The sequence below is a fragment of the Oncorhynchus kisutch genome, unplaced genomic scaffold (assembly GCF_002021735.2).
Source record: "Oncorhynchus kisutch isolate 150728-3 unplaced genomic scaffold, Okis_V2 Okis01b-Okis20b_hom, whole genome shotgun sequence".
Taxonomy (NCBI): Eukaryota; Metazoa; Chordata; class Actinopteri; order Salmoniformes; family Salmonidae; genus Oncorhynchus; species Oncorhynchus kisutch.
In genome coordinates this window covers 3,132,180-3,159,594 of record NW_022261978.1, presented here as the reverse complement: position 1 = coordinate 3,159,594, position 27,415 = coordinate 3,132,180, and the positions used below count along the sequence as shown (strand labels likewise).

At 45.9% G+C, this 27,415-nt stretch overlaps 1 protein-coding gene across 2 annotated transcripts in view; it reads left to right on the top strand.

Moving 5' to 3' along the window:
* Positions 1–18,277, top strand: part of aspscr1 (ASPSCR1 tether for SLC2A4, UBX domain containing) — a 49,735-nt gene extending 31,458 nt beyond the window's left edge. The window contains exons 14-17 of one of the 2 annotated variants that reach the window (XM_031811011.1): positions 2,789–2,840; positions 2,922–2,991; positions 5,297–5,481; positions 18,039–18,277. In XM_031811011.1, the coding sequence (XP_031666871.1) occupies positions 2,789–2,840; positions 2,922–2,991; positions 5,297–5,481; positions 18,039–18,049 (318 nt within the window). In that variant the 3' untranslated portion in view covers positions 18,050–18,277. Of the gene's footprint in view, positions 1–2,788; positions 2,841–2,921; positions 2,992–5,296; positions 5,482–15,222; positions 15,388–18,038 lie in introns of those variants that run through there. The other variant, XM_031811012.1, reaches the window with a different exon arrangement.
* Positions 18,278–27,415: the final 9,138 nt, after the last annotated feature.

Below are 27,415 nucleotides of genomic sequence, written 5' to 3'. Positions count from 1 at the left end.
TCTCTCCTGTCCTCCTCCTCCTCTCTCTGTGGCTCTTTTCTCTCCTGTCCTCCTCCTCCTCTCTCTCTGTTGCTCTTTTCTCTCCTGTCCTCCTCCTCCTCTCTCTCTGTTGCTCTTTTCTCTCCTGTCCTCCTCCTCCTCTCTCTCTGTTGCTCTTTTCTCTCCTGTCCTCCTCTCTCTCTGTTGCTCTTTTCTCTCCTGTCCTCCTCTCTCTCTGTTGCTCTTTTCTCTCCTGTCCTCCTCTCTCTCTGTTGCTCTTTTCTCTCCTGTCCTCCTCCTCCTCCTCTCTCTGTTGCTCTTTTCTCTCCTGTCCTCCTCCTCTCTCTCTGTTGCTCTTTTCTCTCCTGTCCTCCTCTCTCTCTGTTGCTCTTTTCTCTCCTGGCCTCCTCCTCCTCCTCTCTCTGTTGCTCTTTTCTCTCCTGTCCTCCTCCTCTCTCTCTGTGTCCATTTTCTGCCCTACTGACCTTCACCACTGTTTGATCTGGGGTGAGGAGAGAGAGAGGGAGGAAGACCGAGGGGGAGGGAGTGAAGGGGGGGCAGTATTTGATGTGTGAGGTTGCAAGGGTTAGATTCACAGGGAGTGTAGAGATCGCCACGATTACACCCTTAGAAGTACACACCAGTATAGAGAGAGATTCTGGAGCCATCTCATTCACACACACACACAAACACACACACACAGACAGACAGACAGACACTTCAATGACTTTGTGTGATGTCACAGAAGGACTGTTCCCCATCCCAGCAGCCCTCTGATAGCAGCCCTCCCCTCTATCTCCCCTGCCTATGGAGACGCCAGTGTCTAAGGGAGCATGTTGTGCCCAGCCCTCTGATAGCAGCCCTCCCCTTAATCTCCCCTGTCTATGGAGACGTCCAGGGTCTAAGGGAGCATGTTGTGCCCAGGGAGAGAGTGGTGGAATGTCTGTTATCCCATTGCTACACATTGTTTCTTGTTCAAAGAGTCTCTAATAATAGTCATTAACAGCTCAGTCCATAATAGAAACCAGAAGGACTAGAGGGAGGAGGAGGGAGAGAGGTAGAGAGAGGACTGAGGGGAGAGGGGTAGGTAGGGGGGTGGGGGAGAGGAGTAGGTAGAGGGGTAGGGAGAGGCCAGAAGGGGGTGGGGAGAGGCCAGAATGGGGGTGGGGAGAGGCCAGAGGGGGGTGGGGAGAGGACAGAGGGAGGACTGAGGACAGAGGGAGGACTGAGGACAGAGGGGGGTAGAGAGAGGACAGAGGGAGGACTGAGGACAGAGGGGGGTAGAGAGAGGACAGAGGGGGGTGGGGAGACGACAGAGGGGGGTAAAGAGAAGACAGAGGGAGGACTGAGGGTAGAGTGGTAGAGAGAGGTAAAGAGAGGACAGAGGGGGGTAGAGAGAGGACTGAGGACAGAGGGGGGTAGAGAGAGGACAGGAGAGGACAGAGGGGGGTAGAGAGAGGACAGAGGGGGATAGAGAGAGGACTGAGGACAGAGGGGGATAGAGCGAGGACTGAGGACAGAGGGGGGTAGAGCGAGGACTGAGGACAGAGGGGGGTAGAGCGAGGACTGAGGACAGAGGGGGGTAGAGCGAGGACTGAGGACAGAGGGGGGTAGAGCGAGGACTGAGGACAGAGGGGGATAGAGAGAGGACAGGAGAGGACAAAGGGGGATAGAGAGAGGACTGAGGACAGAGGGGGGTAGAGAGAGGACTGAGGACAGAGGGGGGGTAGAGAGAGGACTGAGGACAGAGGGGGGTAGAGCGAGGACTGAGGACAGAGGGGGATAGAGAGAGGACTGAGGACAGAGGGGGGTAGAGAGAGGACAGGAAAGGACTGAGGACAGAGGGGGGTAGAGAGAGGACTGAGGACAGAGGGGGGTAGAGAGAGGACAGAGGGGGGTAGAGAGAGGACAGAGGGGGGTAGAGAGAGGACAGAGGGGGTAGAGAGAGGACAGAGGGGGGTAGAGAGAGAGGACAGAGGGGGGTAGAGAGAGGACTGAGGACAGAGGGGGGTAGAGCGAGGACTGAGGACAGAGGGGGGTAGAGCGAGGACTGAGGACAGAGGGGGGTAGAGCGAGGACTGAGGACAGAGGGGGGTAGAGCGAGGACTGAGGACAGAGGGGGATAGAGAGAGGACTGAGGACAGAGGGGGGTAGAGAGGAGGACAGGAAAGGACTGAGGACAGAGGGGGGTAGAGAGAGGACTGAGGACAGAGGGGGGTAGAGAGAGGACTGAGGACAGAGGGGGGTAGAGAGAGGACAGAGGGGGGTAGAGAGAGGACAGAGGGGGGTAGAGAGAGGACAGAGGGGGTAGAGAGAGGACAGAGGGGGGTAGAGAGAGGACAGAGGGGGGTAGAGAGAGGACAGAGGGGGGAGGACGGCAGGAAGAGAAGGTTTTGGGGCTGTGTCTATCCTCAGCAGACAGCACTATAGATATTTTTAACGGTCCCTCTGTCTACCTCTCTCAGGTAAACAGTAGAGTCAGAATAATAACTTAACTCTGTCTGTTTTCACCCTGTAATCACCAGTCTTTCAGTCATTACAGCCATCAGCACCATTTAAACCTTTCACTTTCAGGGCTTGTGATTCAGGGGTTGTTGTTTGGCTCTCGTGGTGAAGGTGTTTTCCCAACCGCTCGATGAGCCTTCAGTTAGTGGTCGACTTCATACTGAACTGTGTGCCGCCATGTTTGGTGACGGTGAAGAAGCTGTTTGAGTGTTAGCAGTGGATTGAAACGGGCGTCTCTCTCTCTCTCTCTCTCCCTCTCTCTCTCTCTCTCTCCCTCTCTCTCTCTCTCTCTCTCTCTCTCCAGGCTGACCTGTTCCCTGCTGCCCTGGTCTACTTTGGCTCTGACGTCAAGACAGGTCTGTCTCCCTTTACCTGGTGTTGATCTCAACGTGTTGCCTTGGATGAGATGGTTCTGAAGGTGTGTTCTCTCTCCACAGAGAGTTACTTAGAGAGACGTCTCCTGGATTCCAGTGTCTCGGCCCTACAAGCAGACGAGGCCATTGCTGGGTCAGTCTACTGTTGACATTTAACAGCCAAACAACAACATTTTATTTGTGTGTGTGTGAGAAGGAGAGGATCAGAACTTCCTGTTGGTGGAACTGCCCCATCGTCGTGGCAACGCGGCTCGCCTGTGTTTCCCCGGGCGACGGCTCTATTTTCACAGCGCTGTCATCATCGGAATCCCTTTGAAGGGTTCCGGCCAAACACACGGACACACACACCCCCCACCTCCCTCTTCCTCTAAAGATAGAGCCATTTCCCCAATCTGACCCCCACCTGTTGCCCCCTCCACCATCAGTCGAGGACACACACACACCCCACCTCCCCCTTCCTTTAAAGATAGAGCCATTTCCCCAATCTGACCCCCACCTGTTACCCCCTCCACCATCAGTCGAGGACACACCCCACCTCCCCCTTCCTCTAAAGATAGAGCCATTTCCCCAATCTGACCCCCACCTAGGCCCCCTCCACCAATTTCAATTTAAGGGCTTTATTGGCATGGGAAACATGTGTTAACATTGCCAAAGCAAGTAGATAATATATAAAGTGAAATAAACAATAAAAATTAACAGTAAACATTACACATACAGAAGTTTCAAAACAGTAAAGACATTACAAATGTCATATTATATATATACAGTGTTCTAACAATGTACAAATGGCTAAAGGACACAAGATAAAATAAATAAGCATAAATATGGGTTGTATTTACAATGGTGTTTGTTCTTCACTGGTTGCCAGTGAAGTTCACCCAGTAGATATGGGAGTTTTTCAAAATTGGATTTGTTTTCGAATTCTTTGTGGATCTGTGTAATCTGAGGGAAATATGTCTCTCTAATATGGTCATACATTGGGCAGGAGGTTAGGAAGTGCAGCTCAGTTTCCACCTCATTTTGTGGGCAGTGAGCACAGCCTGTCTTCTCTTGAGAGCCATGTCTGCCTACGGCGGCCTTTCTCAATAGCAAGGCTATGCTCACTGAGTCTGTACATAGTCAAGGCTTTCCTTCATTTTGGGTCAGTCACAGTGGTCAGGTATTCTGCCACTGTGTACTCTCTGTTTAGGGCCAAATAGCATTCTAGTGTTTTTTTGTTAATTCTTTCCAAAAAATATTTTCTCATGATTTGGTTGGGTCTAATTGTGCTGTTGTCCTGGGGCTCTGTAGGGTGTGTTTGTGTTTGTGAACAGAGCCCCATGACCAGCTTGCTTAGGGGACTCTTCTCCAGGTTCATCTCTCTGTAGGTGATGGCTTTGTTGTGGAAGGTTTGGGAATCGCTTCCTTTTAGGTGGTTGTAGAATTGAACGGCTCTTTTCTGGGTTTTGATAATTTGTGGGTATCGGCCTAATTCTGCTCTGCATGCATTATTTGGTGTTCTACGTTGTACACGGAGGATATTTTTGCAGAATTCTGCGTGCAGAGTCTCAATTTGGTGTTTGTCCCATTTTGTGAAGTCTTGGTTGGTGAGCGGACCCCAGACCTCACAACCATAAAGGGCAATGGGCTCTATGACTGATTCAAGTATTTTTAGCCAAATCCTAATTGGTATGTTGAAATTTATGTTCCCCAGTCGAGGGCACACACCACCTCATTAACCCATCTCCCCCTTTCATCCATCCACTCCTCTCTTTACCGTTCCTCATCTCTCTCTCCTCCTCCTGTCCCTCATTCCACTATTAGCTTCAAAGGGGATGCCAGGGAACCTTCTACCTCTCCCCTACTTCTGTGAGGGAGGGAGGGAGGGAGGGAGAGGGGGGGGGGGATTGATATAGTGGAGGGAAAGAGAGCAAGAGGGACGTTTAAGTTATTGATAATGTGGCACCCGGGTCAAAGGTGAAATGTTCTGTCAGGGGAGGATGTGTTTGTTCCATCTCCTGGACAGGAAGTCATGCGATAGTGGTGTCATGACCTTTCCTAACCTCTGAGGTCACTAGTCCTGGCCACATGAAAGAGCCTGAACCCCCTGGGACACACACACACACACACACTCCGCTTCCCAAACACGTCCTCTGCCCCATCTGGAGAGTCCAGAAATGTCTTTCCCTGAGTTGGGGGTCTAGAGAGAGATTGGTTTTGAGAATTTAAAGTACAGAAAATGTCTGTGTTCAGAATACACATCTGATGAAATCCTGTGGACTGAATGCTCTTTCCTCTCCTCCATCCCTTTCTCTCTCCCTTCATTCCTTACCCTCTCTCTCCCCTCTCTCTCTCTCCCCTCTCTCTCTCTCTCTCTCCTCACCCTCTCTCTCCTAACCCTCTCTCCTCACCCTCTCTCTCCCCCCTCTCTCCTCACCCTCTCTCTCCCCCTCTCTCAGCTGTATGCCCAGGTCTTCGCCCCCCTCCTCCTTCTCTTCCATGGTAACAGAGGAGCCCCTTCCAGACCCCCCCGCGGGGACCAGGGAGATTGAGGAGGAGGAAGAGGAGCCGAACACACACAGCCAGGCCACCAAACCAGTCAGGACGGACACCGGCAAGGTCCCCAAGTGGCTCAAACTACCAGGTACACTACCAATCAGACCTGTTGAAGGGTTAAAGGGGAGGTCACTCTAAAATAACCTATTACCTAACTGATAAAGGGTTAAAGGGGTAGGTCACTCTAAAATGACCTATTACCTAACTGATAAAGGGTTAAAGGGGTAGGTCACTCTAAAATGACCTATTACCTAACAGATAAAGAGTTAAAGGGGTAGGTCACTCTAAAATGACCTATTACCTAACGGATAAAGAGTTAAAGGGGTAGGTCACTCTAAAATGACCTACTATTACCTAACAGATAAAGGGTTAAAGGGGTAGGTCACTCTAAAATGACCTATTACCTAACGGATAAAGGTAACATCAGCAATTCTCTGACATTGTTAAAGAGTGTGACAGATCTAATTCCACCAGGACGGCAGGAAGCCTCGAGGTCAGAGCGTTGGGCCAGTAGCCAAAAGGTCTGCCGTTGTGCCCCTGAGCAAGGCACTTAACCCCCCGCTCACTCTGTGGATGTCTCGGGGGGAAGTTAGGATCTGCTTCAAACACATTAACCAATCACACACTGCTACAAACACATTAACCAATCACACACTGCTACAAACACATTAACCAATTACACACTGCTACAAACACATTAACCAATTACACACTGCTACACACACATTAACCAATTACACACTGCTACACACTGCTACACAAGTGTGAAATAGGACAATTATAAGCACCTACCAAATTATTATAATTGTTTTAAAGGGAGAGTTCATCCTAACATGAATGGATTGGCAATTCCTAGTCCATCTGTTCAGTCTCCTATTTGATGAGACTGTAGTTTCCCTCTTCAGCATGCTGGCCCTGTTTACACTGACATAGAGAGGCCACGCTGCTGGGCCACGTGATTATTCACATCCAACCTGCCATATGGACGTGATGTATAACGGCGCAAGAGGCTGTGATGTTCCCCTTCATTTGACCCTTCATTCATACAACAACTAGACCACACTACCTCCTCTAATGAGATGCGCTGGACTCCGTTCATTCACTCTGCACAGAGGACGCTGACCAATCACAAGCAGGCTCTCTCACTCTCTGCATGGCACACACATGCTGACCAATCACAAGCGGGCTCTCTCACTCTCTGCATGGCATACACATGCTGGCCAATCACAAGGGTCCCCTGCTTAAAGCGCCCAGTTAGATGCTGGTGAGGAGAGGGAGGGCTTTACCAAAGACAGTACAGTAGGAGAAACTCTGGGGCTTTACTAAAGACAGTACAGTAGGAGAAACTCTGGGGCTTTACCAAAGACAGTACAGTAGGAGAAACTCTGGGGCTTTACTAAAGACAGTACAGTAGGAGAAACTCTGGGGCTTTACCAAAGACAGTACAGTAGGAGAAACTCTGGGGCTTTACCAAAGACAGTACAGTAGGAGAAACTCTGGGGCTTTACCAAAGACAGTACAGTAGGAGAAACTCTGGGGCTTTACCAAAGACAGTACAGTAGGAGAAACTCTGGGGCTTTACCAAAGACAGTACAGTAGGAGAAACTCTGGGGCTTTACCAAAGACAGTACAGTAGGAGAAACTCTGGGGCTTTACCAAAGACAGTACAGTAGGAGAAACTCTGGGGCTTTACCAAAGACAGTACAGTAGGAGAAACTCTGGGGCTTTACCAAAGACAGTACAGTAGGAGAAACTCTGGGGCTTTACCTCAGTGTGTCGGAAGCATGAGTTGCTGCTAGTGCTAATGTCTTCAGTGGGGTGGCAGTATTTCAGAACGTCTTCAGTGGGGTGGCAGTATTTCAGAACGTCTTCAGTGGGGTGGCAGTATTTCAGCACGTCTTCAGTGGTGTGGCAGTATTTCAGCACATCTTCAGTGGTGTGGCAGTATTTCAGCACGTCTTCACTGGTGTGGCAGTATTTCAGCACGTCTTCAGCGGTGTGGCAGTATTTCAGCACGTCTTCAGCGGTGTGGCAGTATTTCAGCATGTCTTCAGTGGGGTGGCAGTATTTCAGCACGTCTTCAGTGGTGTGGCAGTATTTCAGCACGTCTTCAGTGGGGTGGCAGTATTTCAGCACGTCTTCAGTGGGGTGGCAGTATTTCAGCATGTCTTCAGTGGGGTGGCAGTAATTCAGCATGTCTTCAGTGGGGTGGCAGTATTTCTGCACAGCTTCAGTGGGGTGGCAGTATTTCAGCACGTCTTCAGTGGTGTGGCAGTATTTCAGCACGTCTTCAGTGGTGTGGCAGTATTTCAGCACGTCTTCAGTGGTGTGGCAGTATTTCAGCACGTCTTCAGTGGGGTGGCAGTATTTCAGCACGTCTTCAGTGGGGTGGCAGTATTTCAGCATGTCTTCAGTGGGGTGGCAGTAATTCAGCATGTCTTCAGTGGGGTGGCAGTATTTCAGCATGTCTTCAGCGGTGTGGCAGTATTTCCGCACGTCTTCAGCGGGGTGGCAGTATTTCTGCACAGCTTCAGCGGGGTGGCAGTATTTCTGCACAGCTTCAGCGGTGTGGCAGTATTTCAGCACGTCTTCAGTGGTGTGGCAGTATTTCAGCACGTCTTCAGTGGTGTGGCAGTATTTCGGCTACAGGCAAACCAATGTCAACCAAATGCATGTCTTGTGCAAAAAAGTGCCTCAGAGTTGTAGCGACAAGCGGCAACACGACGTGTATTAAATCAGTAGAAGAATATCCCCTACTTTATGACGATTGCATGAAAAACAACCATGTCTGGTGGAATTACCAAGTGAAAATCTCAATTCATAATTGCAATATCAATATCTGTCCCAAATCAAAAATCACAATTCAACATGTTGGTCCAAACCATGCAGCCCTAAAAGTCACCCAGCCTGTTTTCAAACATGAATCCATTGCAGATTTTAACACATTCCTACACACACACACACACACACACACACACACACACACACACACACACACACACACACACACACACACACACACTCCACTCCGAAGGGCCCTCTTTAAAACCACAGTCAACAGGAAGTGTTGAAAAAGAAACATCAGATGAGTCAAAAGATAAGGATGCTGTTCTGGGGGAACGGTACACACACCCCTTTACCCACTCATTTATTAGTTCAGGATGGTTTCGCCTCCACCCCCAGGGGACCTCTGCTGACACGCAGCCCCAGTCAGAGTTCTCCGTTCTGGGCCACATGAAACACTGCGGGCCCCTGTTGTCTGGCGCTCCGAGCCTGGGCTTGCTGTGGTGGAGCTGGTGGTCGCGGTGCTCCAGCTGTTTTGGTTGTTTTTCTGTTTTGTTTGTGGGAAGGATGGTCTCACTAGTTGTTGTATTGTTTTTTGGTGACGTGGGAGCTGTGGCTAGTTGTTGTAGTGTTTTCTGCTGGTGTGGGAGCTGTGGCTAGTTGTTGTAGTGTTTTCTGCTGGTGTGGCAGCTGTGGCTAGTTGTTGTAGTGTTTTCTGCTGGTGTGGCAGCTGTGGCTAGTTGTTGTAGTGTTTTCTGCTGGTGTGGCAGCTGTGGCTAGTTGTTGTAGTGTTTTCTGCTGGTGTGGCAGCTGTGGCTAGTTGTTGTAGTGTTTTCTGCTGGTGTGGCAGCTGTGGCTAGTTGTTGTAGTGTTTTCTGCTGGTGTGGCAGCTGTGGCTAGTTGTTGTAGTGTTTTCTGCTGGTGTGGCAGCTGTGGCTAGTTGTTGTAGTGTTTTCTGCTGGTGTGGGAGCTGTGGCTAGTTGTTGTAGTGTTTTCTGCTGGTGTGGGAGCTGTGGCTAGTTGTTGTAGTGTTTTCTGCTGGTGTGGCAGCTGTGGCTAGTTGTCGTGTTTTCTGCTGGTGTGGCAGCTGTGGTTAGTTGTAGTGTTTTCTGCTGGTGTGGGAGCTGTGGCTAGTTGTTGTAGTGTTTTCTGCTGGTGTGGCAGCTGTGGCTAGTTGTTGTAGTGTTTTCTGCTGGTGTGGCAGCTGTGGCTAGTTGTTGTAGTGTTTTCTGCTGGTGTGGGAGCTGTGGCTAGTTGTATTAGTGTTTTCTGCTGGTGTGGCAGCTGTAGCTAGTTGTTGTAGTGTTTTCTGGTGGTGTGGGAGCTGTGGCTAGTTGTAGTAGTGTTTTCTGGTGGCGAGGGAGCTGTGGCTAGTTGTTGTAGTGTTTTCTGCTGGTGTGGCAGCTGTGGCTAGTTGTTGTAGTGTTTTCTGCTGGTGTGGCAGCTGTGGCTAGTTGTTGTAGTGTTTTCTGCTGGTGTGGCAGCTGTGGCTAGTTGTTGTAGTGTTTTCTGCTGGTGTGGCAGCTGTGGCTAGTTGTTGTAGTGTTTTCTGCTGGTGTGGCAGCTGTGGCTAGTTGTTGTAGTGTTTTCTGCTGGTGTGGCAGCTGTGGCTAGTTGTTGTAGTGTTTTCTGCTGGTGTGGCAGCTGTGGCTAGTTGTTGTAGTGTTTTCTGCTGGTGTGGCAGCTGTGGCTAGTTGTTGTAGTGTTTTCTGCTGGTGTGGCAGCTGTGGCTAGTTGTTGTAGTGTTTTCTGCTGGTGTGGCAGCTGTGGCTAGTTGTTGTAGTGTTTTCTGCTGGTGTGGCAGCTGTGGCTAGTTGTTGTAGTGTTTTCTGCTGGTGTGGCAGCTGTGGCTAGTTGTTGTAGTGTTTTCTGCTGGTGTGGCAGCTGTGGCTAGTTGTTGTAGTGTTTTCTGCTGGTGTGGCAGCTGTGGCTAGTTGTTGTAGTGTTTTCTGCTGGTGTGGCAGCTGTGGCTAGTTGTTGTAGTGTTTTCTGCTGGTGTGGCAGCTGTGGCTAGTTGTTGTAGTGTTTTCTGCTGGTGTGGCAGCTGTGGCTAGTTGTTGTAGTGTTTTCTGCTGGTGTGGGAGCTCAGGCTAGTTGTTGTAGTGTTTTCTGCTGGTGTGGGAGCTGTGGCTAGTTGTTGTAGTGTTTTCTGCTGGTGTGGCAGCTGTGGCTAGTTGTTGTCGTGTTTTCTGCTGGTGTGGCAGCTGTGGTTAGTTGTAGTGTTTTCTGCTGGTGTGGGAGCTGTGGCTAGTTGTTGTAGTGTTTTCTGCTGGTGTGGCAGCTGTGGCTAGTTGTTGTAGTGTTTTCTGCTGGTGTGGCAGCTGTGGCTAGTTGTTGTAGTGTTTTCTGCTGGTGTGGGAGCTGTGGCTAGTTGTATTAGTGTTTTCTGCTGGTGTGGCAGCTGTAGCTAGTTGTTGTAGTGTTTTCTGGTGGTGTGGGAGCTGTGGCTAGTTGTAGTAGTGTTTTCTGGTGGCGAGGGAGCTGTGGCTAGTTGTTGTAGTGTTTTCTGCTGGTGTGGCAGCTGTGGCTAGTTGTTGTAGTGTTTTCTGCTGGTGTGGCAGCTGTGGCTAGTTGTTGTAGTGTTTTCTGCTGGTGTGGCAGCTGTGGCTAGTTGTTGTAGTGTTTTCTGCTGGTGTGGCAGCTGTGGCTAGTTGTTGTAGTGTTTTCTGCTGGTGTGGCAGCTGTGGCTAGTTGTTGTAGTGTTTTCTGCTGGTGTGGCAGCTGTGGCTAGTTGTTGTAGTGTTTTCTGCTGGTGTGGCAGCTGTGGCTAGTTGTTGTAGTGTTTTCTGCTGGTGTGGCAGCTGTGGCTAGTTGTTGTAGTGTTTTCTGCTGGTGTGGCAGCTGTGGCTAGTTGTTGTAGTGTTTTCTGCTGGTGTGGCAGCTGTGGCTAGTTGTTGTAGTGTTTTCTGCTGGTGTGGCAGCTGTGGCTAGTTGTTGTAGTGTTTTCTGCTGGTGTGGCAGCTGTGGCTAGTTGTTGTAGTGTTTTTGCTGGTGTGGCAGCTGTGGCTAGTTGTTGTAGTGTTTCTGCTGGTGTGGCAGCTGTGGCTAGTTGTTGTAGTGTTTTCTGCTGGTGTGGCAGCTGTGGCTAGTTGTTGTAGTGTTTTCTGCTGGTGTGGCAGCTGTGGCTAGTTGTTGTAGTGTTTTCTGCTGGTGTGGGAGCTGTGGCTAGTTGTTGTAGTGTTTTCTACTGGTGTGGGAGCTGTGGCTAGTTGTTGTAGTGTTTTCTACTGGTGTGGGAGCTGTGGCTAGTTGTTGTAGTGTTTTCTACTGGTGTGGGAGCTGTGGCTAGTTGTAGTGTTTTCTGCTGGTGTGGCAGCTGTGGCTAGTTGTGTAGTGTTTTCTGCTGGTGTGGGAGCTGTGGCTAGTTGTTGTAGTGTTTTCTGCTGGTGTGGAGCTGTGGCTAGTTGTTGTAGTGTTTTTCTGCTGGTGTGGCAGCTTGTGGCTAGTTGTTGTAGTGTTTTCTGCTGGTGTGGCAGCTGTGGCTAGTTGTTGTAGTGTTTTCTGCTGGTGTGGCAGCTGTGGCTAGTTGTTGTAGTGTTTTCTGCTGGTGTGGCAGCTGTGGCTAGTTGTTGTAGTGTTTTCTGCTGGTGTGGGAGCTGTGGCTAGTTGTTGTAGTGTTTTCTACTGGTGTGGGAGCTGTGGCTAGTTGTTGTAGTGTTTTCTACTGGTGTGGGAGCTGTGGCTAGTTGTTGTAGTGTTTTCTACTGGTGTGGGAGCTGTGGCTAGTTGTAGTGTTTTCTGCTGGTGTGGCAGCTGTGGCTAGTTGTTGTAGTGTTTTCTGCTGGTGTGGGAGCTGTGGCTAGTTGTTGTAGTGTTTTCTGCTGGTGTGGCAGCTGTGGCTAGTTGTTGTAGTGTTTTCTGCTGGTGTGGCAGCTGTGGCTAGTTGTTGTAGTGTTTTCTGCTGGTGTGGCAGCTGTGGCTAGTTGTTGTAGTGTTTTCTGCTGGTGTGGCAGCTGTGGCTAGTTGTTGTAGTGTTTTCTGCTGGTGTGGCAGCTGTGGCTAGTTGTTGTAGTGTTTTTCTGCTGGTGTGGCAGCTGTGGCTAGTTGTTGTAGTGTTTTCTGCTGGTGTGGCAGCTGTGGCTAGTTGTTGTAGTGTTTTCTGCTGGTGTGGCAGCTGTGGCTAGTTGTTGTAGTGTTTTCTGCTGGTGTGGCAGCTGTGGCTAGTTGTTGTAGTGTTTTCTGCTGGTGTGGCAGCTGTGGCTAGTTGTTGTAGTGTTTTCTGCTGGTGTGGCAGCTGTGGCTAGTTGTTGTAGTGTTTTCTGCTGGTGTGGCAGCTGTGGCTAGTTGTTGTAGTGTTTTCTGCTGGTGTGGCAGCTGTGGCTAGTTGTTGTAGTGTTTTCTGCTGGTGTGGCAGCTGTGGCTAGTTGTTGTAGTGTTTTCTGCTGGTGTGGCAGCTGTGGCTAGTTGTTGTAGTGTTTTCTGCTGGTGTGGCAGCTGTGGCTAGTTGTTGTAGTGTTTTCTGCTGGTGTGGCAGCTGTGGCTAGTTGTTGTAGTGTTTTCTGCTGGTGTGGCAGCTGTGGCTAGTTGTTGTAGTGTTTTCTGCTGGTGTGGCAGCTGTGGCTAGTTGTTGTAGTGTGTGGCTGGCATCCTGCTCCTCTTTATCAAAGAAGAAAGTCTCATTAAAAAGAAAGAGAGAGGAGGGGAGGAGACAGGATGGCATTGTGGACTCCATGTGGATGGTTTGGGGAAAGGGATGAAGGGAGGATGGGTCTGGGGGAAGGGTGGATGGGTCTGGGGGAAGGGTGGATGGGTCTGGGGAAAGAGATGATGGGTCTGGATGAAGGGTGGATGGGGTCTGGGGGAAGGGTGGATGGGTCTGGGGGAAGGGTGGATGGGTCTGGGGAAAGAGATGAAGGGTGGATGGGTCTGGATGAAGGGTGGATGGGTCTGGGGAAAGAGATGAAGGGTGGATGGGTCTGGATGAAGGGTGGATGGGTCTGGGGGAAGGGTGGATGGGTCTGGGGGAAGGGATGAAGGGTGGATGGTCTGGGGGAAGGGATGAAGGGTGGATGGGTCTGGGGGAAGGGTGGATGGGTCTGGGGGAAGGGTGGATGGGTCTGGGGGAAGGGATAAAGGGTGGATGGGTCTGGGGGAAGGGTGGATGGGTCTGGGGGAAGAGATGAAGGGTGGATGGGTCTGGGGGAAGGGTGGATGGGTCTGGGGGAAGGAATGAAGGGTGGATGGTCTGGGGGAAGGGATGAAGGGTGGATGGGTCTGGGGAAGGGATAAAGGGTGGATGGGTCTGGGGGAAGGGTGGATGGGTCTGGGGGAAGAGATGAAGGGTGGATGGGTCTGGGGGAAGGGATGAAGGGTGGATGGGTCTGGGGGAAGGGATGAAGAGTGGATGGGTATGGGGGAAGGGACACACTGTTTAGCTTTCAGTGAGACGTGGCCTGTCTCCCTCTCTGACTGTCTAACTGGTTGTCTGCCTGTCTCCCTCTCTGTCTAACTGGTTGTTTGCCTGTCTCCCTCTCTGACTGTCTAACTGGTTGTCTGCCTGTCTCCCTCTCTGACTGTCTAACTGGTTGTCTGCCTGTCTTCCCCTCTGTCTAACTGGTTGTCTGCCTGTCTCCCTCTCTGACTGTCTAACTGGTTGTCTGCCTGTCTCCCTCTCTGTCTAACTGGTTGTCTGCCTGTATCCCTCTCTGTCTAACTGGTTGTCTGCCTGTCTCCCTCTCTGACTGTCTAACTGGTTGTCTGCCTGTCTCCCTCTCTGTCTAACTGGTTGTTTGCCTGTCTCCCTCTCTGACTGTCTAACTGGTTGTCTGCCTGTCTCCCTCTCTGACTGTCTAACTGGTTGTCTGCCTGTCTTCCCCTCTGTCTAACTGGTTGTCTGCCTGTCTCCCTCTCTGACTGTCTAACTGGTTGTCTGCCTGTCTCCCTCTCTGTCTAACTGGTTGTCTGCCTGTATCCCTCTCTGTCTAACTGGTTGTCTGCCTGTCTCCCTCTCTGACTGTCTAACTGGTTGTCTGCCTGTCTCCCTCTCTGACTGTCTAACTGGTTGTCTGCCTGTCTCCCTCTCTGACTGTCTAACTGGTTGTCTGCCTGTATCCCTCTCTGACTGTCTAACTGGTTGTCTGCCTGTATCCCTCTCTGACTGTCTAACTGGTTGTCTGCCTGTCTCCCTCTCTGACTGTCTAACTGGTTGTCTGCCTGTCTCCCTCTCTCTGTCTAACTGGTTGTCTGCCTCTCTGACTGTCTAACTGGTTGTCTGCCTGTATCCCTCTATGACTGTCTAACTGGTTGTCTGCCTGTATCCCTCTATGACTGTCTAACTGGTTGTCTGCCTGTCTCCCTCTCTCTGTCTAACTGGTTGTCTGCCTCTCTGACTGTCTAACTGGTTGTCTGCCTGTATCCCTCTCTGACTGTCTAACTGGTTGTCTGCCTGTATCCCTCTATGACTGTCTAACTGGTTGTCTGCCTGTATCCCTCTATGACTGTCTAACTGGTTGTCTGCCTGTCTCCCTCTCTGACTGTCTAACTGGTTGTCTGCCTGTCTCCCTCTCTGACTGTCTAACTGGTTGTCTGCCTGTCTCCCTCTCTCTGTCTAACTGGTTGTCTGCCTGTCTCCCTCTCTCTGTCTAACTGGTTGTCTGCCTGTCTCCCTCTCTCTGTCTAACTGATTGTCTGTAGGTCATTATATCAGTTACTCTGATGTATCTCTGACTGTCTAACTGGTTGTCTGTAGGTCATTATATCAGTTACTCTGATGTATCTCTGTCTAACTGGTTGTCTGTAGGTCATTATATCAGTTACTCTGATGTATCCCTGTCTAACTGGTTGTCTGTAGGTCATTATATCAGTTACTCTGATGTATCCCTGTCTAACTGGTTGTCTGTAGGTCATTATATCAGTTACTCTGATGTATCTCTGTCTAACTGGTTGTCTGTAGGTCATTATATCAGTTACTCTGATGTATCTCTGTCTAACTGGTTGTCTGTAGGTCATTATATCAGTTACTCTGATGTATCTCTGTCTAACTGGTTGTCTGTAGGTCATTATATCAGTTACTCTGATGTATCTCTGTCTCTTTATTCAACACCAGATTCCCACTTCAGTCCAGAACTCTTCCAGATGTTCCAGAACTCTTCCAGATGCTTCCAGACCAGGAATTGTGTCTGCATGTCTATTCTTCAGATTCATCGGCGTCTTGAGCTAAACCAGGACACGCACACACTCCCAGTCTATCCCTCTCCATCATAGTAGTGGTGTGTGTGTGTGTGTGTGTGTGTGTGTGTGTGTGTGTGTGTGTGTGTGTGTGTGTGTGTGTGTGTGTGTGTGTGTGTTTGTTGAGAAGTCAAGAGACTAATGTGTGTTTGTGCCAATATAATTCCAATCCTGGTTTGTCTCAAGATGGTGATGAGTCTGAATAGTTCAACAGAATTCCATGTCTGGAAGAGTCTGTTAACACTTTGATATTCAAGCAAGCTTCCTTCTTAACAGTGTATAATGGGTTACGATAGGCCTAGCAAGCTTCCTTCTTAACAGTGTATAATAGGCCTAGCAAGCTTCTTAATAGTGTATAATGGGTTATAATAGGCCTAGCAAGCTTCCTTCTTAACAGTGTATAATGGGTTATAATAGGCCTAGCAAGCTTCCTTCTTAACAGTGTATAATGGGTTACGATAGGCCTAGCAAGCTTCCTTCTTAACAGTGTATAATAGGCCTAGCAAGCTTCCTTCTTAACATTGTATAATGGGTTACGATAGGCCTAGCAAGCTTCTTAACATTGTATAACAGGTTATAGGCCTAACAAGCTTAATAACAGTTTATAACAGGTTATAGGCCTATCAAGCTTAATAACAGTTTATAACAGGTTATAGGCCTAACAAGCTTATAACAGTTTATAACAGGTTATAGGCCTAACAAGCTTAATAACAGTTTATAACAGGTTATAGGCCTAACAAGCTTAATAACAGTTTATAACAGGTTATAGGCCTAACAAGCTTAATAACAGTTTATAACAGGTTATAGGCCTAACAAGCTTAATAACAGGTTATAACAGGTTATAGGCCTAACAAGCTTAATAACAGGTTATAGGCCTAACAAGCTTAATAACAGGTTATAACAGGTTATAGGCCTAACAAGCTTAATAACAGGTTATAACAGGTTATAGGCCTAACAAGCTTAATAACAGTTTATAACAGGTTATAGGCCTAACAGGCTTAATAACAGGTTATAACAGGTTATAGGCCTAACAGGCTTAATAACAGGTTATAACAGGTTATAGGCCCTAACAAGCTTAATAACAGTTTATAACAGGTTATAGGCCTAACAAGCTTAATAACAGTTTATAACAGGTTATAGGCCTAACAAGCTTAATAACAGTTTATAACAGGTTATAGGCCTAACAAGCTTAATAACAGTTTATAACAGGTTATAGGCCTAACAAGCTTAATAACAGGTTATAACAGGTTATAGGCCTAACAAGCTTAATAACAGGTTATAACAGGTTATAGGCCTAACAAGCTTAATAACAGTTTATAACAGGTTATAGGCCTAACAAGCTTAATAACAGGTTATAACAGGTTATAGGCCTAACAAGCTTAATAACAGTTTATAACAGGTTATAGGCCTAACAAGCTTAATAACAGTTTATAACAGGTTATAGGCCTAACAAGCTTAATAACAGTTTATAACAGGTTATAGGCCTAACAAGCTTAATAACAGGTTATAACAGGTTATAGGCCTAACAAGCTTAATAACAGTTTATAACAGGTTATAGGCCTAACAAGCTTAATAACAGTTTATAACAGGTTATAGGCCTAACAAGCTTAATAACAGTTTATAACAGGTTATAGGCCTAACAAGCTTAATAACAGTTTATAACAGGTTATAGGCCTAACAAGCTTAATAACAGGTTATAACAGGTTATAGGCCTAACAAGCTTAATAACAGGTTATAACAGGTTATAGGCCTAACAAGCTTAATAACAGGTTATAACAGGTTATAGGCCTAACAAGCTTAATAACAGTTTATAACAGGTTATAGGCCTAACAAGCTTAATAACAGTTTATAACAGGTTATAGGCCTAACAAGCTTAACAGGTTATAACAGGTTATAGGCCTAACAAGCTTAATAACAGTTTATAACAGGCTATAGGCCTAACAAGCTTAATGACAGGTTATAACAGGTTATAGGCCTAACAAGCTTAATAACAGGTTATAGGCCTAACAAGCTTAATAACAGTTTATAACAGGTTATAGGCCTAACAAGCTTAACAGTTTATAACAGGTTATAGGCCTAACAAGCTTAATAACAGGTTATAACAGGTTATAGGCTTAACAAGCTTAATAACAGGTTATAACAGGTTATAGGCCTAACAAGCTTAATAACAGGTTATAACAGGTTATAGGCCTAACAAGCTTAATAACAGGTTATAACAGGTTATAGGCCTAACAAGCTTAATAACAGGTTATAACAGGTTATAGGCCTAACAAGCTTAATAACAGGTTATAACAGGTTATAGGCCTAACAAGCTTAATAACAGGTTATAACAGGTTATAACAGGTTATAGGCCTAACAAGCTTAATAACAGGTTATAACAGGTTATAACAGGTTATAACAGGTTATAGGCCTAACAAGCTTAATAACAGGTTATAGGCCTAACAAGCTTAATAACAGGTTATAACAGGTTATAACAGGTTATAGGCCTAACAAGCTTAATAACAGGTTATAACAGGTTATAACAGGTTATAGGCCCAGTAGTTTTTCTGACTGAAAGTCAACATGTTACAGTGCTGATCAAGGAAAACACATTTCTTTGGACATTTTTCATGGTTGTTAAGACTTGTGTGTCTCAATAAAGTTTTATAAGATCCAACTGTTATTTCCTCTGATATTATGTTTTATTGTCTCCAGGTAAGAAATGAGGATTGTGATCAGATGACTACGGCTACCATAGAGGGACATACAGAACAGAGCGGACGCCCCAACACACTGTTCCCCCTACCTTTTTGTTAACATGAAATTCCAGGCTGAAAGTGGATTGTGATGTATTCAAACCCATTGTGAATCCAGTGTGCACTTCAAATAGTTTTACAAGAGTTCAAAAACATGAAACTAATGAATAAAGGAATCTAAAATATCTCCATTGCCAATATGTGGTTGTGTGTTTTCTCTGAGTTGATATCAACAGCTAGAACAGTGCTCAGAACAGAATGAGCTCTATTTCATTGCTACCGTTCTATTGTAACAGGCTATGTATTGTTCTACTGGTTTCTCTCTCCACACACTCGTTGGAAGTCGTGCCAGAGACTCTGCTGTTCGTGCTCCATGTGTTAGCTACCTGGATTCAGACTGCGTTCTTGTATTCCAGAGAATAGAGAAGGAGAGGGGGTAGGGCAGTGCCCAGTCTGTCATTCAGATATTTTGTGTAGTTGTTTTTTTATACATTTGCCCCCGTTCGGTTCTTTTGAAGTCCTGCAGACCCACACACACACCTGTCCTGCAGACCCACACATACACCTGTCCTGCAGACCAACACACACACCTGTCCTGCAGACCAACACACACACCTGTCCTGTAGACCCACACATACACCTGTCCTGCAGACCGACACATACACCTGTCCCGCAGACCCACACATACACCTGTCCCGCAGACACCCACACACACCCGTCCTGCAGACCCACACACACCTGTCCCGCAGACCCACACATACACCCGTCCTGCAGACCAACACACACCTGTCCCGCAGACACCCACACACACACGTCCTGCAGACCAACACACACATGTCCCGCAGACCCACACATACACCCGTCCTGCAGACCAACACACACACCTGTCCCGCAGACACCCACACATACCCGTCCTGCAGACCCACACACACACACCTGTCCCGCAGACACCCACACACACCCGTCCTGCAGACCCACACATACACCTGTCCTACAGACCAACACACACACCTGTCCCGCAGACACCCACACACACCCGTCCCACAGACCCACACATACACCTGTCCCGCAGACACCCACACATACCCATCCTGCAGACCCACACACACACCTGTCCCGCAGACACCCACACACACCCGTCCTGCAGACCAACACACACACATGTCCCGCAGACACCCATAAATGCCTGTCCCGCAGACACCCACCTACACCTGTCCCGCAGACACCCACCTACACCTGTCCCGCAGACACCCGCAGACACCTGTCCCGCAGACACACCTCCTGCCCCATCCGCAGACACACCTCCTGCCCCATCCGCTCTCTGCTTATCGTTCAGGCATCTTGGCTGCCGTTTCTTGCCGGGTCCTCCCGGTAAACAAGACATTGGGACAGACCGGTGTTGAGTGGCCCGGTTCTACTGCGTCCCTGTTTGACGGATATGATGCGGTGCTGCAAGGTGAGCACGCCGATCGTGGCCCCGTCTGGTTCGGTTAAATCAGTGTTGACATCCCACACCCACTGATGTCTGGGGGTCAAAGGTGACACTAGTGGCTGGTAGAGGGAGAATCTCAATTGCATCTTCCTCGTGTCCTCTCTCCTCGTTTCCTCCCCAAAACCCATTGGACGAGGAAGTCAGAGGCTCTCCCTTTTGACCTTCTCCAATAGGTTTTGAGAAGGTGAGGAGAGAGAGGAGATTTTCCCAGAGTCTCCACCTGCTTTAGAGGTGTGCTCTCCCCAACATAGATTTGAACTGCCTGGCAACCAGACCCCTCGCTCAGGACAAACGCTAGGCCACTCCCACAGACGTTAGTTTCTTCTGGTCGCAATCTGAGTACCTCCCCCCCGATCCTTCACCAAACGCGGACACATTCGGGTCCGTTTGATTGGTCCAGAAACTGATGGGTCGGGCCAGTTCCAGAACACGTGGGTAAAGCGGCTGTTTGAAAATGTGTCGTTGGCTTTGATACTCTGATCGGTTGGAGATTAACCGTTCACTGATGACTTTGTTTTGTACAACGCCATCAATGAGGGCAGTCTCAGAGCAGAGGAAAAAAATAGTGTCGTCACGCTAGGATTTTAAAGCATAGGATTCGTGTAAGCATTGCCTAGAGGGACTGTCCATCCATGTCAAATCCATGTCAGGAAGTGTGCAGGTGCTTTGACAGAAGAGGAGAGAAGGGAGAGAGTGAATGAAAGAATTTGGTATGGGTCCTCGGATCCTCCATTTCTACAGCTGCACCATCGAGAGCATCCTGACTGGTTGGTATGGCAACTGCTTGGCATCTGACACAAGACGCTACAGAGGGTAGTGCGTACGGCCCAGTACATCACTGGGGCAAAGCTTCCTGCCATCCAGGACCTCTATACCAGGTGGTGTCAGAGGAAGGCCCTAAAAATTGTGAAAGCCTCCAGCCACCCCAGTCATAGACCATTCTCTCTGCTACTGCATGGCAAGCGGTACCAGAGCACCAAGTCTAGGACCAAAAGGCTCCTTAACAGCTTCTACCCCCGAGCCATTAGACTGTTGAACAATTAACCAGATGTCCACCTGGACTATTTACATTCACCCCTTTTTTAACACTGCTGCTACTCTTTATTATCTCTGTATAGTCCCTTTACCCCTACCTACATGTACATATTACCTCAATTACCTGGACTAACCTGTGTATTATCTATGTATAGTCCCTTTACCCCTACCTACATGTACATATTACCTCAATTACCTGGACTAACCTGTGTATTATCTATGTATAGTCCCTTTACCCCTACCTACATGTACATATTACCTCAATTACCTGGACTAACCTGTGTATTATCTATGTATAGTCCCTTTACCCCTACCTCCATGTACATATTACCTCAATTACCTGGACTAACCTGTGTATTATCTATGTATAGTCCCTTTACCCCTACCTACATGTACATATTACCTCAATTACCTGGACTAACCTGTGTATTATCTATGTATAGTCCCTTTACCCCTACCTACATGTACATATTACCTCAATTACCTGGACTAACCTGTGTATTATCTATGTATAGTCCCTTTACCCCTACCTACATGTACATATTACCTCAATTACCCTGGACTAAACCTTGTGTATTATCATATGTATAGTCCCTTTTACCCCTACCTTACATGTACATATTACTCAATTACCTGGACTAACCTGTTGTATTATCTATGTATAGTCCCTTTACCCCTACCTACTGTACATTATTTACCTCAATTACCTGGACTAACTCTGTGTATTATCTATGTTATAGTCCCTTTACCCCTACCTAATACCTCAATTACCTGGACTAACCTGGTATTATTATGTATAGTACCTACCCCTACCTCCTACATATTACCTCAATCCTGGACTAACCTGGTGTATTATCTATGTATAGTCCCTTTACCCCTACCTAACATGTACATATTACCTCAATTACCTGGACTAACCTGTGTATTATCTATGTATAGTCCCTTTACCCCTACCTAATGTACATATTACCTCAATTACCGCTGGACTAACCTGTGTATTATACTATGTATAGTCCCTTTACCCTACCTACATGTACATATTACCTCAATTACCTGGACTAACCTGTGTATTATCTATGTATGTCCCTTTACCCCTACCTACATGTACATATTACCTCAATTACCTGGACTAACCTGTGTATTATCTATGTATAGTCCCTTTACCCCTACCTACATGTACATATTACCTCAATTACCTGGACTAACCTGTGTATTATCTATGTATAGTCCCTTTACCCCTACCTACATGTGCATATTACCTCAATTACCTGGACTAACCTGTGTATTATCTATGTATAGTCCCTTTACCCCTACCTACATGTACATATTACCTCAATTACCTGGACTAACCTGTGTATTATCTATGTATAGTCCCTTTACCCCTACCTACATGTACATATTACCTCAATTACCTGGACTAACCTGTGTATTATCTATGTATAGTCCCTTTACCCCTACCTACATGTACATATTACCTCAATTACCTGGACTAACCTGTGTATTATCTATGTATAGTCCCTTTACCCCTACCTACATGTACATATTACCTCAATTACCTGGACTAACCTGTGTATTATCTATGTATAGTCCCTTTACCCCTACCTACATGTACATATTACCTCAATTACCTGGACTAACCTGTGTATTATCTATGTATAGTCCCTTTGCCCCTACCTACATGTACATATTACCTCAATTACCTGGACTAACCTGTGTATTATCTATGTATAGTCCCTTTACCCCTACCTACATGTACATATTACCTCAATTACCTGGACTAACCTGTGTATTATCTATGTATAGTCCCTTTACCCCTACCTACATGTACATATTACCTCAATTACCTGGACTAACCTGTGTATTATCTATGTATAGTCCCTTTACCCCTACCTCCATGTACATATTACCTCAATTACCTGGACTAACCTGTGTATTATCTATGTATAGTCCCTTTACCCCTACCTACATGTACATATTACCTCAATTACCTGGACTAACCTGTGTATTATCTATGTATAGTCCCTTTACCCCTACCTACATGTACATATTACCTCAATTACCTGGACTAACCTGTGTATTATCTATGTATAGTCCCTTTACCCCTACCTACATGTACATATTACCTCAATTACCTGGACTAACCTGTGTATATCTATGTATAGTCCCTTTACCCCTACCTACATGTACATATTACCTCAATTACCTGGACTAACCTGTGTATTATCTATGTATAGTCCCTTTGCCCCTACCTACATGTACATATTACCTCAATTACCTGGACTAACCTGTGTATTATCTATGTATAGTCCCTTTACCCCTACCTACATGTACATATTACCTCAATTACCTGGACTAACCTGTGTATTATCTATGTATAGTCCCTTTGCCCCTACCTACATGTACATATTACCTCAATTACCTGGACTAACCTGTGTATTATCTATGTATAGTCCCTTTGCCCCTACCTACATGTACATATTACCTCAATTACCTGGACTAACCTGTTTATTATCTATGTATAGTCCCTTTACCCCTACCTACATGTACATATTACCTCAATTACCTGGACTAACCTGTGTATTATCTATGTATAGTCCCTTTACCCCTACCTACATGTACATATTACCTCAATTACCTGGACTAACCTGTGTATTATCTATGTATAGTCCCTTTGCCCCTACCTACATGTACATATTACCTCAATTACCTGGACTAACCTGTGTATTATCTATGTATAGTCCCTTTACCCCTACCTACATGTACATATTACCTCAATTACCTGGACTAACCTGTGTATTATCTATGTATAGTCCCTTTACCCCTACCTACATGTACATATTACCTCAATTACCTGGACTAACCTGTGTATTATCTATGTATAGTCCCTTTGCCCCTACCTACATGTACATATTACCTCAATTACCTGGACTAACCTGTGTATTATCTATGTATAGTCCCTTTACCCCTACCTACATGTACATATTACCTCAATTACCTGGACTAACCTGTGTATTATCTATGTATAGTCCCTTTGCCCCTACCTACATGTACATATTACCTCAATTACCTGGACTAACCTGTGTATTATCTATGTATAGTCCCTTTACCCCTACCTACATGTACATATTACCTCAATTACCTGGACTAACCTGTGTATTATCTATGTATAGTCCCTTTACCCCTACCTACATGTACATATTACCTCAATTACCTGGACTAACCTGTGTATTATCTATGTATAGTCCCTTTACCCCTACCTACATGTACATATTACCTCAATTACCTGGACTAACCTGTGTATTATCTATGTATAGTCCCTTTACCCCTACCTACATGTACATATTACCTCAATTACCTGGACTAACCTGTGTATTATCTATGTATAGTCCCTTTACCCCTACCTACATGTACATATTACCTCAATTACCTGGACTAACCTGTGTATTATCTATGTATAGTCCCTTTACCCCTACCTACATGTACATATTACCTCAATTACCTGGACTAACCTGTGTATTATCTATGTATAGTCCCTTTACCCCTACCTACATGTACATATTACCTCAATTACCTGGACTAACCTGTTTATTATCTATGTATAGTCCCTTTACCCCTACCTACATGTACATATTACCTCAATTACCTGGACTAACCTGTGTATTATCTATGTATAGTCCCTTTACCCCTACCTACATGTACATATTACCTCAATTACCTGGACTAACCTGTGTATTATCTATGTATAGTCCCTTTACCCCTACCTACATGTACATATTACCTCAATTACCTGGACTAACCTGTGTATTATCTATGTATAGTCCCTTTACCCCTACCTACATGTACATATTACCTCAATTACCTGGACTAACCTGTGTATTATCTATGTATAGTCCCTTTACCCCTACCTACATGTACATATTACCTCAATTACCTGGACTAACCTGTGTATTATCTATGTATAGTCCCTTTACCCCTACCTACATGTACATATTACCTCAATTACCTGGACTAACCTGTGTATTATCTATGTATAGTCCCTTTACCCCTACCTACATGTACATATTACCTCAATTACCTGGACTAACCTGTGTATTATCTATGTATAGTCCCTTTACCCCTACCTACATGTACATATTACCTCAATTACCTGGACTAACCTGTGTATTATCTATGTATAGTCCCTTTACCCCTACCTACATGTACATATTACCTCAATTACCTCAACTAACCTGTGTATTATCTATGTATAGTCCCTTTACCCCTACCTACATGTACATATTACCTCAATTACCTGGACTAACCTGTGTATTATCTATGTATAGTCCCTTTACCCCTACCTACATGTACATATTACCTCAATTACCTCAACTAACCTGTGTATTATCTATGTATAGTCCCTTTACCCCTACCTACATGTACATATTACCTCAATTACCTGGACTAACCTGTGTATTATCTATGTATAGTCCCTTTGCCCCTACCTACATGTACATATTACCTCAATTACCTGGACTAACCTGTGTATTATCTATGTATAGTCCCTTTACCCCTACCTACATGTACATATTACCTCAATTACCTGGACTAACCTGTGTATTATCTATGTATAGTCCCTTTACCCCTACCTACATGTACATATTACCTCAATTACCTGGACTAACCTGTGTATTATCTATGTATAGTCCCTTTACCCCTACCTACATGTACATATTACCTCAATTACCTGGACTAACCTGTGTATTATCTATGTATAGTCCCTTTACCCCTACCTACATGTACATATTACCTCAATTACCTGGACTAACCTGTGTATTATCTATGTATAGTCCCTTTACCCCTACCTACATGTACATATTACCTCAATTACCTGGACTAACCTGTGTATTATCTATGTATAGTCCCTTTACCCCTACCTACATGTACATATTACCTCAATTACCTGGACTAACCTGTGTATTATCTATGTATAGTCCCTTTACCCCTACCTACATGTACATATTACCTCAACTAACCTGTGTATTATCTATGTATAGTCCCTTTACCCCTACCTACATGTACATATTACCTCAATTACCTGGACTAACCTGTGTATTATCTATGTATAGTCCCTTTACCCCTACCTACATGTACATATTACCTCAATTACCTGGACTAACCTGTGTATTATCTATGTATAGTCCCTTTACCCCTACCTCCATGTACATATTACCTCAATTACCTGGACTAACCTGTGTATTATCTATGTATAGTCCCTTTGCCCCTACCTACATGTACATATTACCTCAATTACCTGGACTAACCTGTGTATTATCTATGTATAGTCCCTTTACCCCTACCTCCATGTACATATTACCTCAATTACCTGGACTAACCTGTGTATTATCTATGTATAGTCCCTTTACCCCTACCTCCATGTACATATTACCTCAATTACCTGGACTAACCTGTGTATTATCTATGTATAGTCCCTTTACCCCTACCTCCATGTACATATTACCTCAATTACCTGGACTAACCTGTGTATTATCTATGTATAGTCCCTTTACCCCTACCTACATGTACATATTACCTCAACTAACCTGTGTATTATCTATGTATAGTCCCTTTAACCCTACCTCCATGTACATATTACCTCAACTAACCTGTGTATTATCTATGTATAGTCCCTTTACCCCTACCTACATGTACATATTACCTCAACTAACCTGTGTATTATCTATGTATAGTCCCTTTACCCCTACCTCCATGTACATATTACCTCAATTACCTGGACTAACCTGTTTATTATCTATGTATAGTCACTTTACCCCTACCTACATGTACATATTACCTCAATTACCTGGACTAACCTGTGTATTATCTATGTACAGTCACCTGGACTAACCTGTGTATTATCTATGTACAGTCACCTGGACTAACCTGTGTATTATCTATGTACAGTCACCTGGACTAACCTGTGTATTATCTATGTACAGTCACCTGGACTAACCTGTGTATTATCTATGTACAGTCACCTGGACTAACCTGTGTATTATCTATGTACAGTCACCTGGACTAACCTGTGTATTATCTATGTACAGTCACCTGGACTAACCTGTGTATTATCTATGTACAGTCACCTGGACTAACCTGTGTATTATCTATGTACAGTCACCTGGACTAACCTGTGTATTATCTATGTACAGTCACCTGGACTAACCTGTGTATTATCTATGTACAGTCACCTGGACTAACCTGTGTATTATCTATGTACAGTCACCTGGACTAACCTGTGTATTATCTATGTACAGTCACCTGGACTAACCTGTGTATTATCTATGTACAGTCACCTGGACTAACCTGTTTATTATCTATGTACAGTCACCTGGACTAACCTGTGTATTATCTATGTACAGTCACCTGGACTAACCTGTGTATTATCTATGTACAGTCACCTGGACTAACCTGTGTATTATCTATGTACAGTCACCTGGACTAACCTGTGTATTATCTATGTACAGTCACCTGGACTAACCTGTGTATTATCTATGTACAGTCACCTGGACTAACCTGTACCCACACATTGACTCGGTACCGGTACCCCCCTCATTATTGTTAGACAATAAAATAACTTTTTCTTTATTTTGTATTCATTTTGTTAGCAAATATTTTCTTACTTAATAACCAACAATTTAAAAAAATTTTAAGGGATTGTAAGCATTTCATGGTAAGGTCTACTACACCTGTTGTATTCAGCATTTCACGGTAAGGTCTACTACACCTGTTGTATTCAGCATTTCACTGTAAGGTCTACTACACCTGTTCTATTC